This window comes from Gadus morhua, chromosome 1 (assembly GCF_902167405.1).
Source record: "Gadus morhua chromosome 1, gadMor3.0, whole genome shotgun sequence".
NCBI lineage: Eukaryota > Metazoa > Chordata > Actinopteri > Gadiformes > Gadidae > Gadus > Gadus morhua.
In genome coordinates, this window is record NC_044048.1 from 23336828 (window position 1) to 23353013 (window position 16186).

At 45.0% G+C, this 16186-nt stretch overlaps 2 protein-coding genes across 6 annotated transcripts in view; one reads left to right on the plus strand and one right to left on the minus strand.

Moving 5' to 3' along the window:
* Window positions 1-293: 293 nt before the first annotated feature.
* On the minus strand, window positions 294-13434 carry gss (glutathione synthetase). 4 transcript variants are annotated; one of them, XM_030353268.1, is made up of 13 exons: window positions 13297-13434; window positions 12845-12986; window positions 11294-11439; window positions 10222-10297; window positions 9318-9457; window positions 7629-7745; window positions 7291-7371; window positions 7004-7069; window positions 6846-6915; window positions 4133-4327; window positions 3110-3191; window positions 2597-2786; window positions 294-1683 (listed from the first exon to the last, which is right to left on the minus strand). In XM_030353268.1, exons 2-13 carry the CDS (start codon window positions 12974-12976, stop codon window positions 1560-1562), a joined length of 1419 nt encoding a protein of 472 aa, XP_030209128.1. In that variant the 5' UTR covers window positions 12977-12986; window positions 13297-13434; the 3' UTR covers window positions 294-1559. The 4 variants fall into 4 exon arrangements, with proteins under 4 accessions (XP_030209128.1, XP_030209153.1, XP_030209137.1 ...); XM_030353293.1 differs by having other exon boundaries at window positions 12845-12982; window positions 13297-13386; XM_030353277.1 differs by having other exon boundaries at window positions 12845-13017; window positions 13297-13373.
* zgc:103759 (U8 snoRNA-decapping enzyme) overlaps window positions 13418-16186 on the plus strand; it is a 4071-nt gene continuing 1302 nt past the window's right edge. The window contains exons 1-3 of one of the 2 annotated variants that reach the window (XM_030353315.1): window positions 13418-13531; window positions 15124-15255; window positions 16035-16075. In XM_030353315.1, coding sequence (XP_030209175.1) covers window positions 15124-15255; window positions 16035-16075 — 173 coding nt within the window. In that variant the 5' untranslated portion in view covers window positions 13418-13531. Of the gene's footprint in view, window positions 13772-15123; window positions 15256-16034; window positions 16076-16186 lie in introns of both variants that reach the window. The other variant, XM_030353306.1, reaches the window with a different exon arrangement.

The following is a 16186-nucleotide window of genomic DNA, read 5'->3' on the forward strand; positions in this document are numbered from 1 at the left end:
TCAGTGGGTCTCGTGTCAATTTCCCCACCGCCCCCCCACCCAAACGAGGCCTTACAAAGATTGTGTTGTTATAATGAAGGTTCATTTTACACATCATTTCTATTGGATAAAGTCACAAAGCTAGGGTAATTTCAAGGTCATCTTCGAGAGCTTTTTTGGGGGGGAGGAGTTCAGAAGGAGAGCATGGTGAGGGAAGGAATGAGTGAAGTTTAGGAAAGGAGGTGAGGTGCGGAGAACAACTTATAACCCACACACCTAACTGATGCACAACACTTCAGAGGATGACCACGACATGGTTTGATCAGAACAGGTGTATTTTATTATGAAAGAAAAGCAGATCATGGGAAATAGACATGACTATGTCAGGTTAATTGTAGTCTGAGGTGCGTTACGTATTCATAGCTATCCGTAGAGTTTAGTTGATGACATTTGGTTGAACTGTGTGGCTCAGTTTGTCGTTACTCATCTGAATCTGTCACCACCAAATCTCTTCTTGGGGATTATTCAAGTAGCCCTCCATCCATCCATCCATTTTATAATATAAAGCATTTCTGTAGCCTGATATTTTTAAAATCCATAATTTATTTTTTATTATTTACAATCAACATTTAACAAAATCGGTCTAAAACAAAGATTAGATGAATGCATAACATAATCACTGATTAAGAGTAGAGATCACACTGGATTATGGTCATGTTATTGACCTGCCTGTGTTCCACGTCACCAAGCGGGCTGCCACACTCCTGATTACTTCAATAGTGTTCCTCCAGACAAAGGATTCAGGGTGGGGCTGTACAAAGATCGGTTTGTTGTACAGCTTGGTGGATCACGATACATGACCTGGGGCTCCATGTTGCCATCTAGGAGACCTCTCCCTGAGTGTGTGGTGGAGACGGCTGGTTGAACCTGCGCAGCCTCACCGAGCCCCAGAGTCCAATCCGAGCCGTCCAGGTGCGGCTGCTTTAACCAGCCGTCATCCACGCACACTGCCACCGCTACGTTGTAATATAATTCTCTAAAAGTTGATATCGTAATATCTGAAAAAAGGCATGATTACCACCTTAAAACGTGTCTTCGAGCAGAAGAAGAATAGATCTTATTCAAGTGGCAGGCCCTTTAGTTAGCGGGGCAGGGAAACCTTCTAGAATGTTTGAGGAAACCATGACAACTCAATGCATTCTTTTTTTTCAGTTCTACATTCTTTTTGCCCAGCCCCGTAGTGTTTAGCCTACAGCCTGTCCGCAAATCTTTTCTTCACCTCTTCACGCAATTCATATCATTTTCCTGAATTATATGCACACACACATATAAAAAAATATACGCTATTACACCCAAATGGTCACAGCCATTACCAACTCATTACTTGGTATCAAAACTGCTTGCTCGGCGTAATATTGGACAAAAAACGTGAAACACGAAAACACGTACAGCATCACATCTCCAAACCCCCGAGCAGTAAAACCCCATGGGCGTGCATGGGGTCCCTCTTTGGGGACCTCCCGATGGCCTTCGTGCGGTAGTTCAGCCGCCCACCAGCAGGGGTCAGTGTTCTGCATCTCTCAGACCAGCAGGGGGTTGTCCAGCACGGCCACGCCCGCGGCCACGCCCCCATCGGCGTGCTCCGAGCTCTTGGTCCTCAGCAGGTGGCCGACGCACTCGTTCATGACCATGTCCGTACCCTGCCTGCAAAACACAGCGGGGAGAGGTCAGCGAGGGGGCGGGGCAACCAGCGGTACGCAAAGGGGCGTGGCCACCAGCGGTACGCAAAGGGGCGTGGCCACCAGCGGTACGCAAAGGGGCGGGGCCACCAGCGGTACGCAAAGGGGCGTGGCCACCAGCGGTACGCAAAGGTGCGGGGCCACCAGCGGTACGCAAAGGTGCGGGGCCACCAGCGGTACGCAAAGGGGCGGGGCCACCAGCTGTACGCAAAGGGGCGTGGCCACCAGCGGTACGCAAAGGTGCGGGGTCATCAGCGGTACGCAAAGGGGCGTGGTGAACAAGCAGTGCCGCACCAGGAGCGGTCAGTTACACGATACAGGCGTGCGATACGATCACCCATGAAAATTGGGTGAACATATTGAACTATTGAAATCGGAAATTTCATACTTGGTAGGTGGACCGAAGTAACTATTGTTCGATTGTACTGCAGATGGGAAGTGGGATTTTATACTCGAAATAGAGAAATTTACGATAATAGAAAAGTGGAATAAAGGACAGTAGGCTAGTTGTTTCCTAATGAGTCAGTAGAATAATGACAGTAGTTGTTTTCCTAATGAGTCAGAAGAATAATGACAGTAGTTGTTTTCCTAATTAGACAGTGGAATAATGACAGTAGATTCCTAATTAGTTAGCAGCATAACAACGGAAGTTGTTTCCTAATTAGTCAGTAGAATAATGACAGTAGTTGTCACCCAATAGTAGAATAATGATGATAGTTTAGTAATTAGTCAGTAGAATAATTACAGTAATTTCCTAATTAGTAATACGTTTATAATTATAATAAGGCCAGTAGTCGTTCCATAATTAGTCAATAACAAGGACATGGTTGGGTGGACCCCCAGGAGGTGAAGCAGCTGGAGGATCCTCCACCACACACCTGACGTAGACGCCGAACACCCCCAGCTCGCTGAGACACTGGCTGGGCTGCAGGGGCGCGCCTCGCCGCAGCAGGTAGTTGACGGAGGCCCGCGCCCGCACCTTGTCCATCAGGATGTAGGCCGTGCGCTTGCTGGAGCCCCGGGCTTCCTCCAGGACCCGGCAGATCTCAGACCCGTAGAAGTTGTTCCCTGGAGCGGAAACAGAGCAGGCTTCAAGAGGCTGGAGGAGGGGCGGCGGTGGAATGGAAACAGAGATCCTTTAGATTAAGATTATTTTATATTACAATGGCTTCTACGTGGTTCCACGAGCGCCGATTCCATTAACTGTTTTGAGACACTTCATTTTCTGCATCTTTAATCTATTCTATGCTTGCTTTGTACATGCGTCACATGTACACACATATTATTTAACATTTTACCACCAAACACCGCGGAAAACATAATCTAAAAAAAACATTAAAAGATATTTTGAAAATGTTGAACAACATTTATTCGGAGCAGGCTTGGGGTACCTCCTCCTTCGCGTTGAGGCTTCAGGACAAACTGCTCCGGATTGGCCATCGCCATGGCGACCGTTTTGTCCCCCTCTTGGCCCTGTGCAAAAAAATACCATCTTAAATAGAATCCCGCCAGTAAGACAAACAGACCCAGTTCTGCCTCCATCAGGAGTCAGAATGGGCCAGCTGGCTTCAAAAATATGGATTCAACAAGACAGGGTACAAAGAAGTCAGTGTGATACGTGGAGACACACCGCCAAGAGTTCAACAGATGCGGTCGTTCACGTGGTCTTGTTGCCTGACTGCATGCAGGGTGTATTGGGGGCATGTGGGAAGACTGAAGCTAACTTACTGTAGTCTAACTTTTGGCCCAATATGGCGTTATGATTAGGATGCTACTCTGCCATTTAGTTTTTACTACACCTGGAATTTAAGGGTCGTAACCTGAAAGTATTTCTTTAAACATTGGAGGGGGGGGGGGGGGGGGGGGGGGTAAATTGCTTTGGTTCACATTTGTTAAGGTGAATATTTGGCATTTTAAAACGCATTTAAGACTCACTCACATTCTTAAAGCCGCGTCAGTCGACATTCTCTGGATCTAAAGACTACGGTGGGGGTGTTTAACAGGATGGGACGCTTTGTTTTTACTACACCAGGGCATCGATCAAAAGATGATTGAGATCCCCCGAGGCTGATCACAATGGCACGCCTAATAACAACAACGCAGGATACGGATCGCAACAAACCGCTCCAATCCGTTACAATGCTGTAATAATAATTATAATAATAATTGGAGGCACGGTTTAAACATCCCGTTAAGAGTGTTTTCCCTAGAGTTGCATTTAAATATCAGCGGGGATGTGATGCAGCTAAAATAGTTTAATTGAACTGAAGAGATTTCAAATGAAAATGGGGGTAGATGAACATCCGGCGACAGTACGAAATGGCGGCGATAAATAACAATGGCGTTGAGAAATCGTCTCTTTGAGGAATTCAAAAAAGCCCCTTTTGCTGAATTCCCCCCCCCCCCCACCTCACCTGGTCCAGGGTGTAGAGGCCAGCGAAGGTGGCCCTGATCTGCTGCACCACCTGGGGCTGCTCGGGGAAGAAGCGCTCCAGGACCCCCGGCCGGGCCAGCACCTGCTGGACCTTCTTGGTCCCGGCCAGGTGGGTGGCGATGTCGGGACACTTGATGGCCCGGGAGCGCTCCATCAACAGGCGGGTCTCCCAGCTCTGACGGGACGAGGCAAACAATCGCCATGGTTACAAAAACACCAGGACAGCGAGGAACACTGGGAACACTGGGGAAAAGTCTCAACGTGAAAGATTGAGCGGCCGGAAACGAAACAACCACACAACGGTGTTGCCTCCACTCTAGCTAACAGATGTGCAGCTGTGTGACACACATTTAGCGTAACTCGGCTGGAAAAACAAAGAGAGAATTACTGGCTGGCCGCTACAGCCGATAACTACAGACACGTCCAGGCTATGTAAAAGCCAGTATACATTTTACAACTTGTGACCTAATTTAAGGTATGTTGTCACTTCCTGTTTGACACCCCCTCCGTAGTCTTTAGATCCAGAGAATGTCGACTGAGGGGGCTTTAAGAATGTGAGTGAGGCGTGAGTGCGTTTTAAACTGCCAAATATTTGCTTTCAAAAAGGAGAGCCAAAGCCCTTCCACCCTATCCTCCAAAACAAGGCTTTGAGGTTACGAATCTTCTGTTCCCCATCAATAAACCGAGTGTGTCTCATCAACACTTAATCAGCAGGTATTGGTCTTAGAACAAATTCTTGGCCAAAACCGAAACCGGATATACTGAAACAGTCTGCCGAAAACCAAAACCGAATGTGGCTTTTGCTGTTAAATTTTTTCACCATTGCATAAATCAAACAATTAAATGTCCTTTATAAACTTTTTTGTCTTTATTTATTGAATACTGAACGTTTTCTTACATTCCAGCAGACCTTATAGCAAGAATTTAAGAACAATGTACCTTTAAATAAGTCAAAGTAGTAAAACAATTTCTTTATTTTTTTTAATCAAAAATATAAATGTTTGGTGTACTTTTTTTGGCCTTTTTACTTTTTACTGCATCCCTAATTGGTCTCACATCAGGGAACAAGAGGTCATGCATACACTAGTGTGTATGTAACCCAGAGAGGGAGGTCTCTAGCGCAGCCAAAAGGGAAAGTGGTGCAGGGGAATGCTTGTCCTTAAAGGCTAACCCCAGCCCACAGAGCGACCTCAGCCACAAAAACAGCTCACAGCTTCATTATTACTACTCCAGTTGCATCGCACATCATCTTTTCTTTTTAAACCCTTTTTGAACCATCACCAGAGCAAACATTGAACTAATACCTAGGGGTGATGAATCCTGTGAGTAGTTGAAGTGCAGAATCCCCCATGCAGAAACACAAAGGTGGGGCTGTGTCCAAGTGTTTGATGAATGAATATGAAAGCATCGCATTGTTGAAGCCTGCATTCCTACAGCTGCACATGATAAACATGTGACTCTGTAGCCCAATGTAATTGGCTTTCAGAATTAAGGTCAAATATTTATTGTTTCAAATTGAATTTTACATTACATTATCTGACAACTATTACTTTATTCATTCTCCTCCATCTTCAGCCAAACAGCTGTGTTGGCTGCAGCTTTGTATAAATAAGGTCTGCAATATCATATTTATTATTTTACTTTCCTAAACTTTATTTTTTCGCATGAATCTTTAAAATGAGTCGTCTAACATGTTTGTCAGTTGAATGTTTTAAATTGTGATTCATGATTATGTAAAGCACTATGAATGGCCATGGGTTGGAAGGGTGCTGCTTCAAAATAAACAGCACACATTATTTTCGTTCTCCCATCTAAATCCAGATCAAACAGGAACCAGTGTGTGAAGCACAGTAACTATACGAGGGGAAGGGAGTCAAACGAATGGCTCCATAGAGACATCCATCTCTCCAGTGTTAACATAAGGGGACTCCTGGACGAACCAACCTGGTTCCGTTTCAGAATCTTCAGAATAAGGTCAAATGTTGTTTGCATTCGACTTCAGTCAGTTGTGCATACTTGGTGACACTGGAGATCCTGTTTTCCTGACATGGCGTTGACTTAAGGCGTCATTTAACACAGAGAAAGAGGGAGACAGAGAAAACAGACAGACGGACAGGAAGAGCGAGAGCAACAGACTGAGACCATGGAGATGTAACGTGGGAATGGGAAGTTTTGTGTGAATATGTATTTATCATTTTATTTTCCATGACTGAATCATCATTCCACCATGTAGACAGTCCCCAACTCACATCAGCCTGCTCCCATCTTAATATAGAAATACTCTGAGACACCAACATATCCAACAACCATGTAAGACCGATCCACTCAGACTCTCAGCATGTACGTTGTGAGCCGAGAAGGACTGTGAGAACATCCCTTCTGTTTCTTTATTTCAGTCCTAAATTCTCTGATGTTTGTGACTATAACATTTTTACCATGAAAAGTTGTGTTTTCTTTGTAATGTTTTTCATCATTTAAAATATTTTTTACCTATCAACTATTGCTGATGTGTTCATTTCATAATTTTTCAATCGTAATTTTATCATTTACAGGGACTGAATAATTGAACGACTTTGTACTCTGAAACAATGCCGCTTGATATTATGCTCATGAATGGTTTGCAGTAGTGTATGCAATAGTAGTGTATGCTGCAGTATTAGTAGTTAGACAGATCAATTAACTGAGTAATTTACCTGTTCTGTGGGGTAGTTCTGAGGCATGTAGCCATTCCTGAAGTACACCACCGCCACCTCCTGGCCATCGCTGGAATTACAATCAAAATGCTTTTCCGGCCCAAATGTATTGATTATTTTGCATTGACAGTTTAGTATTCAGGTTGAACTAGTCTTACACAAAGAGCCGCTTGTCCGGGCCAAGGGACACATCTTCAAATTTTCTTCTTATAGTTGGGATATCTCTAGGAAAAAAAAACACATTTATTCTAGTAGTGATACTTCAAACCATCGCCCATAATTGATGGATCCAATGGAAAGATAAAGAACAGATGAGCTTCAATCATTTCCTGTTATGGTTTCTTCCTGTTCATATAGAGACCTTTGAACGACACTCTTCTGCACCTTTAATAAGAACTACAGCATCCAGCATGTCCAATATCCTATTGGACGTTGGAGGCCTTACCTGCTCCACAGTTCATTCTCAACGCATCGATGGTCCATGATGTTCCTCTGGACATCTTCCACCAGGAACATGACCACTGCCCTGCAGGAAAAGGTGACACGCTCGTCAAAGCACGACCCAGAATAAGACAATGCATTGTTTTGCTTGAACACAACCAAACGCACACAAGTCCCATTGCAGCAAGACGCACGCACGCAAATGTCCTTGCCGCAAGATGCACAAACGCACGCACAACACACGTGTCATCGCAGCAAGATGGCGACCAACATGTGATAAAGAACATTATGGTCCCATTGGCTGTCCATAAGGGAAGGTTGTGGCCAGTGTGTATACAGTACCTCTCTACTCCGTAGAGTTCCCAGGCTTTAGCCAGCCCCCTGGCCAAGCCTGCGGCCGGGTTGTTGTCAAGGATACGGTGGCTGAGGTCCGAGAGGCCTGCCACTTTAAGCACATGTCTGGAGGGGAAAAGGAGGAAGACCAGCCTTAATTCTTCATCACAGTACGATCATCATATACATACGTCAACATGCATTGGACTTGTAAATATTGGGGAAATCAAAGCATCCAAATCACATCCAAAGTAATCCACAATCACGTCAAAATAAAATACTAACGCAATTCCTTCAACCGCCAGATTTTGGTTGCTGTGGAAACTTGTGGAAAGGGGCCGGCATGACAACCAATAATATGTGGTGCCATGTTTCCATCCCTCATCACATGAAGCCTCCAGCAGACTCTCAGAGCTGCAAGGAGAGTCGCGTCACTCTGATGTGTTAACATTCCTTCTGATTTGTCCAACGCATATTACGGGATATGGTACGGGAACTAGTTCTCGCACGAGTGCAATGCACAATGTATACACTAAATACAGGTGAAACCTGTTCTGTGCCTCAACTGGGTTTTAAACAAAAAGGTAAAAAGGTAAAAAAGGTAAAAAGGGTTTTAAACGCACGATGACAAAAAAATTACAGAGTCACTAAAAGTCAGCGATTTCATTCCATTGTTCCCGGCCGCACTTGTAGGATGCTTTGGATAAGAGCGTCACCTTACTGACGCGTTGTTAACATCAATGCAGGTAGGGGGCGCCCACGTGCAAGACATTAGCGAGAGGGATACGGAGTGTGCTACAGAAACCCTGAGAGGTTGACACTAATATCCAATACTTATGCTTCTGGCTCTAGGGAGAAGCCTTGCATGAAGCCTAGCATTCTCCAAATCATTAGCATGAAATAGTGCTTTTGAGAACACTGCGGGGACCGGTAACACCGTAGATTTGGTTTTTTCAAGTTTAAGAGGGCATACTTGTGCTGTACATCACTTTGTGATGAGGCAGATTCAATTTCATTATGCCTATTTATTGATAAGAAGATGCCTTTATTAAGCGCTTCTTTTTTGTTTTTCTGTGGTGGCCGAGTGTTTTTCTACAGTATCAATATCCCCTGTCCTGAGCGGAGGAATAAGACCGACAAAATACAAAATGTCTCCCCCGGGGATCAATAAAGTAAGTCGGATTTTAACTTAGAGCGGGTCAAATACATCATCCATAGGATTAAACCGTTTCAAGACGCAATCAGTCTTAATTCCAATCTCACAAATTTTCAAACATCCAGTCAGTTATTGAACGGATGCTAGGCCGTACAGCTACGAGCTAGACTGGGTACCCCCCAGCCCATTCTGCCAATGACTTGAATCCGCCCTGCAGCACGGTCTGGAGAGGAGCAATACATTTCTTTCTGCTTCCGATACGCTTTTAGCGGGAGCCAATCACCAAGTTGGCTTTTCCCCCTGGCGCGCTATTGGCTGGCTAACACAGGGGACGACGGGGAAGCGACGGCACGCAGCCAATGGCGTACAGAGTCATTTGAACTCTGTACTACTTGAGGCCCGTTGATCACGCCTCTTGGGCTGAAGAAAATGTCCAGCAGCCTCCCCGGACCAACGTTTAATCGACGCTTGAGCTTGGTCTGGCAAATGCCGGGCTAACTACGAGCTAGGACGGAGCGAACATCTGGACGACGTCAGCTTACCGGTGCAGGTCAGGCGTGTGCGACGCCAGTCCGCCGAAGCTGGCCGCGATGGTGTTGATCTCTATCTGCCTCAGGGCGGTGGGCAAGCCCTCCTGCTGGTCCAGCATGTAGTCAGAGCGGTTCAGCCCCAGCACGACGGACTGGGAGGGCGGAGACACAGGGTTACACTCTGATTCCTGCGTCTATTCACACTGCTTCTTAGAAGCTTGGTTGTGATGCACTCATTCGTAGCGAGTCCCGATCTTGATTGAGTGCTCGCTTTGGATAGAAGAGTCTAAGAAATGACCAAATGTAGATGTGTGCACAGTCTTTAACTGTGCTCATCTCCAGTCATATTATTCACCTAATAAACATCAACATTCAAATGTGAACTCTAGCTTCCGCTACAAGCGATTCTTCAACATTCAACCAATAATATGAGGTTGCGTCTTAGACTCCCCGTTTCTAGATAACTAGGGCTCCTTGTTCCGGTAGCTAGGGGCCCTTGTACTGGTAACTAGGGGCATTTGTCAGCTAGGGGGGGCTTGTCTCCTGCCAACTAAGGGGCCCCTTGTGGATCCTGGAAAGGGATTGTGTATTCATGATTTTTTGCGTTAATGTAAGATATTGGTCAATTATTGTGGGACTCGTTCGATTTTACAATTAGGTTATGAATGAATAATTTTTTTAATCAAATACATACATATTTTTATCTATCATCATTGATCTGCATCCTTAATTCCTGCCTTTCCACCTTGGTGGGGAAGTTATATAATACAATTCACACAGGTTTGAGTGAATCATCCCCTGTGTGCGACCGCATTACTGGCACAGGTGGGGAATTTGCATAACTCGCCGTAAGGCTTTGACCCCAAAAACCGATCATGCTGATAGGCTGGGGACGGGTGTCAGTCCACGAGCGTACCTGGGACCTCCCTTCTTTTATCGTCTGCCGATAAATGCTAAACAGCCTCCCGGTGAAGTCATCCGATTCCGCGGTGCTAAAAACAAACACACAATCCTTCAGTTACATTCAAGCAAGGAAGTGCAAAGCCCACACAGGAGATGAGATCCGAAGGCTGCAGGCCTAACGGTTGTCTTGGTGAGACTAATGTGAATATATCTTCTGAACAGTGGGTTAGTAGGAACTTTAGGCAAGATTAGGGAGCTCTGATTCGGGTGCAATTCATTATAAATGCAAGCGCCAGTCATCAGTTATCGATGAGTGAAAGATCTGTGTGAATAAATGTTCTTGCAGACTTCCCCTGACTCTGTATGAGACCCTTTAGACTTTAGACTTCGGACCACGAGACTTGAGGCGCTTGCGGCTCGATTCTGACCAATCAGGGCATTTCTTATGTTAATGATTCTTTGACTCCATCTTGCGTGACAACCACAGGTCCGTGATGCTGCAGTTCTCAGCAGTGGCGAAACGAAGGGGATGGCGGGAGCACTCGGGGAGGGCTTTTTTTGGGGCTATTCTTTCTTTCTCTCTTTGTTGTTTCGGCTCTTCCCCCCTCTCCCCCTCGATCTCTTACAACTCTCAAACCTGTGTTCGAGTAGTCCACTAGTCGAACAACCAGCTAGACGGGATTAGTGGAGTAGGGATGCACCGAAATGAATCAAAAATAATGAAACAGTTGGTCGAAAGCCGAAAACGGGGTACCGAAAGTGGCTTTTGCTGTTTTTCATTCATTTGAAAAAAAATTACCATTGAATAAATTAAACACTTTTATAAAAAAATAAAAAATGTTTTGCTCTTCAAAGAAAGAAAAGTATAGAATTGCAGCAGAATTTATAGCAAGAATAATATATAAGAAAAATTTAAAATATTTTGATATGGCCATTTTTGAGCCCCCCTAAAATAGGCCTTTAACGTGTATTTACTCTGTATGCTCACAAAAAAAAGGAAAAAAGGATTATTATAATCATATGCCCGTTTCGGCTGAAAATTTCCTCTGCATTCCTAGAAAGGAGGTTCAGGACCGCAGCCCTACCTAGCCAGAGCCTCCTCCAGGAACTCAGAGTCCTGGCTGATCTTGTCCACCAGCAGGTTGTACTGGGTCTGTACCGCCAGCGCCTGCTCGAACACGCCTCTGGGCACGGCGGTCGGGAACAGCGTGAACGGAGCGTAGGTCACCAACTGTTGAACATGCACCCAGTCCCAGGTTATTACAGTGCGTGCCTGTACCAGTACTACTTGTATGATGAATGAATGTATGAAAGAATCACACACACACACACACACACACACACACACACACACACACACACACACACACACACACACACACACACACACACACACACACACACACACACACACACACACACACACACACACACACACACTCTAGCAGATGCTTTGATCCAAAGTGACAACTGTTGTGTTTCTTTAGATGCACGTTGTGGAGCAACAGGTATTGCTGTAGCCCAGGGCTGTAAGGTCTCCACCCCTTTGATCTCAATTTATCAAATTTACTCGCTTTACCAGTTCCAAAACCCCCTCACTTTGACTCATATTTGTTGCAGGTCATGGCCCCTGGCAGGTCTTTGCTGTTCAAATATGGCGGCAAATTGGACACATCGCAGCAAAGGGTTGAAGCAGTCAGTGCGGCGTCTATGTCTGTATTTCGATGCACAAGTGAGCAGACCCACAATCAGTGTTAGGAAAGACATCCGTGTTTAATGTCTGTGAAACGGCTCTGTATAGTAGTCCTAGCCTGGTCCTACCAGACCATCGTACTTCAACTCATTTGTACAGAAGTAGTACTGAAGTGAAATGAAAATTGAGCGGAAGTAGGTAGGTGGGCGGTGCCAGGCTATAGTAGTCCCTCAATCGCAATCAAATCCTATAGGGCCAATATAACTCACGTCCCATTCTTTCCTGGTCAATGTGTATGATGATGACAGAGAGTATGTGGTTTTATTCTCTCTTTCATCAAATCTCACCAGCTCATGGAGATAGAATGGCCTGGCTGCAACCCAAGCATGACTCAGCATAAACACACACTGGCTGTGACACCCATGGCGGTCTATCCTAACTCTCATAAGCTCCTCTTTGGAGCAGTTCAATCAGTGGATTCAGCTCAATCATGCCAAATTGACAACAATAACCACGTCATGAAAAGTAAAAAGTTTGTCAGCATTTTGAAAGGAAGTATCAATTTCCTTTCTGTAATGTGTTGTTCTTCAAACGGTGCAACCGTTCATTTAAGTGAATTAATTCCAACTGACTCTAACCAACCTTTTAAGTTAACTCAAATATTTACTTATAATTAACGTCTAGATGACAAGGGAAAGCCACAAGGCAACAGAAAATAAAGCATTTTTTTGGTATAAAAATGTGTGATTCAGAAAACACTGTTACTGAAAGCGACCTCCAATGAAGTCCAGATTATGGATTATTAGTATTATGGAGCAGGTGAAGGGATGCATCCTGCTCATCGGTTTATACGGCTGTGGATTGGAATCGAGTACTATTGGAACTTCAACTTGTCTTGCAGGTCGGAAACAGAACACATCCACTGCTGCAGTCCGAGACCTACCTCTGAGGAGTTGGGCTCCTCTTTGGTCCGCATTAAGACACCATTGAGAAGAGCGGTGTCTTTTGCCACCTCTGCCAAGTCTTGGAGGAGACGAGTATCCGACAGTATCGCCTCGGGTATGCCCTGCTCCATGGTGATCTACCTGGGAAAGTATTCACAGCAACTGAAGACACCTGCGATGCAACAACCACATCACATATATCATCTAACATCATATAACAACTCACCTCTACCTACATACACATGAAACTGCTGTCAACATGAAACTGTACTTCAATTCAGCACGACGTGATTTGTACGAGGCTATCCATCTAATATCTTCCGCTAAGTAAGGTAATGTTTCCTGCAGACGACTGTTTGGATTTCACAATACGAAACAAAGGGCTTGTTATGCCTCAGCTATAAGATAACGGATGTATGCAATAACCGGTGAGCATAATTATAGTTCTTACCTGAGGAAGGCGTAGGTAGAAAAGCCAAAGACCAGCGTACTCCTCAACAACAGCTCAACATTCTCGCCGATGCATTGCGCATGGTCAAGCGAAAAACCAACCGGCCAATAGGGGGGCTTCTGGCAGGAGCCAATCCCGTTGCGTCTGACCTTCCTGCTCCTCGTCGCCAGCTCTCCAGACTGTCAGGCAGAATAAATCACCGACCGTACCGTGGCGTATATATACGGCAAGCAGTGTAATAACCTCTAAAACTATAGTCAATTAAATAAGATTATTTCTTGTTCAAAAGCTAAGAAATGAAGCATGAGAAACGTGATCGTTGACGGAATTGCGTTAACCGCTGTCAGCCAGAGGATGGTGCTAAAGAGGTCCATTTATATGGTGTGACTGACAGCCGACCCGTGGTTGCCCCTTGTAGCCTCTATGCGTGTAGCCTGGTACTTCCTGTGTTTATTCCGACTTCCCCCTCAGACAGGTAAAGCACTGGGACATTACGGTTAGCGAGATGTAGTGGTATGCATATATTGCACATGGGAGATGGTTCATGGGTTGCTATATATTATATTGTAGGAGTCGACGCGAACTAAAGGAACCGGGATACTTGTATTTCAGAGCCACTGAAGACATGCGTGTTTAATACATTTTTCACTCTTAAGGAGAACTCCCCGACCCACTTCCGCATCGCGGCCCCGCCCCCCTCGTCACGCCTTCGCGCAGCTCAAAGGGCGCTTGCCCATAGAACACAATGTAGCAGGATTGTTGAGAATTATGTCTGTGTAGTTTCAGCCACAATATCAAGGTTTACCAGACCCTAGTCCTCTGAGTAGGAAATACATCGGACTCTGTTTTGATTTACACATGCAATTTTCACAACAGTATTAACAAATTAAATTAAAACATAAAATAATCACCTGCATTAAAGGAAGTAATATTATTTAAGACATATTTACGTATTTACCAGAGACCCACCAAAATAGGCAATTCCAGGTCAGTATAGAAATCGGTGGCCGAGAATTCTGTATACATGTATTTGTTCCCAGACTTTGATTTACGGCTGTTTTTCTCTCCTAAATGCCGGTAGCTACTCATCACAGAGTGCAGCTGTAGGAGCCTCTGTAACTCACTCCCAGGTCCTACTCTGAGCTGTCCGTATCCTTAGTCATGAGTCCACCTTGAGGGCAGTTCCTAGCAGTCACTCTGAGAGGCTTGATTGCTACGGGCTCAGGTGGGAGAGAGATAAGAGAGAAGAGATGGGGGTGCGACAGAGATAAGGGAGTGAGATAAAGGGAACAAGAAAGTGCTAAACATGTATGTTGTGTGATGTTTGTAGAAGGATACATAGGATATAAACAACAGTGTATGTCTGTTCCCATATCATATGCATTTGTAAGAGAGATATTACTAAAACGATATACTGTGTGTGTAACATATGTAGATGAATGCATAGGATATAATCAACAATGTATGTTTGTACTCGTCTTATATGTGTTTATAAGACACACAGTACCAAAAACAATACGCTGCGATTGAAATGTGTAGAAGAATACGTAGGATATAAACAACATACAGTAAATAACAGCATTTGTATGAGAGATATAGCGAAAAAAGATATGTTATACTCAAAATTTGTAGAAGAATACATATTGTAATAATAATAGTATAGGTTTGTACCCATTTTATATGTATTTGTAAGAGAGATAGTTCCAAAAAGATACGCTATAGTACATAATCAAAAGTGCCTGCCTCAGCCCGTATATATTCTCTCTGCCTGCCTGTATAAGCACCCTTTCCCTGGCCAATGCTTTGTGTCCCGGCGTCCGCTGTTAGATGGCGAGCGGACAGCTGTCCAGAGCGGAGGCGTTGACACGCGAGGGCGTCAGGCACGCCTGCCACGTGATGCTCTACTGCGACACCCGGTCCAAGCTATTCCACAGAACGCCCATCGGACACATAGTACTGGTGAGGGTAGCGATAGGGGCAGGGTTAAAGGTAGCTCTATGTGTAATGGACAACCCCAAACCACCACACATCTGAACTCTTGAAACACACACACGCGTGTGTGTTTCAAGAGTTTGGATGTGTGGTTGTTTCGGTTTTTTCCATTGCACGGTTGCCAACGGCTACACTGTTGGTTGGGCATTAAAGACAAGGAGACCCACACAAACACTTCCCCACACACACGCATGCACATTTCTGTCAGTTTAAGAGATCCCAGAGGGGGAATGTGTTAAAAAAATTAAAACACGGACACACACACACACACACACACATGCACGTACCTGCGAGTGTGAGTGTGAGTGTGTGTGTTTATGGCCGTGTGCATGTTTGTGTGTGTGTGTGTCTTGGCTACATCACTGTGTGTGTATGTGTGTGTGTGTGTTTGTGTGTGTGCGCATGCTTGTGTGGTTTGAATGCGTGTGTGTGTGTTTGTATGTGTGTGTGTGTGTTTTGGCTGCTTCCTTTTATGTGTGGGTGTGTGTTTTTCATCAGTGGTGCTGTGTGTGTGTCTGTTTCAGTGTGTGTGTTTTGGCTACATCGGTGTGTGTGTGTGTGTGTGTGTGTGTGTGTGTGTGTGTGTGTGTGTGTGTGTGTGTGTGTGTGTGTGTGTGTGTGTCTGCTTGTGCGCATGGTTGTGTGTTTTGGATGCATTTGTGTGTGTTTGTGTGTGTTTGAATGTGTGTTTTTGTGTGTGTGTTTAGGCTGTATCAGTGTGTGACTTCTTTCATTGCCTGCTACAGATGCAGATGCGTTTTGACGGTCTGTTGGGTTTTCCTGGCGGGTGAGTAAATCACAACATCTCTCTCTCTCTCTCTCTCTCTCTCTCTCTCTCTCTCTCTCTCTCTCTCTCTCTCTCTCTCTCTCTCTCTCTCTCTCTCTCTCTCTCTCATCG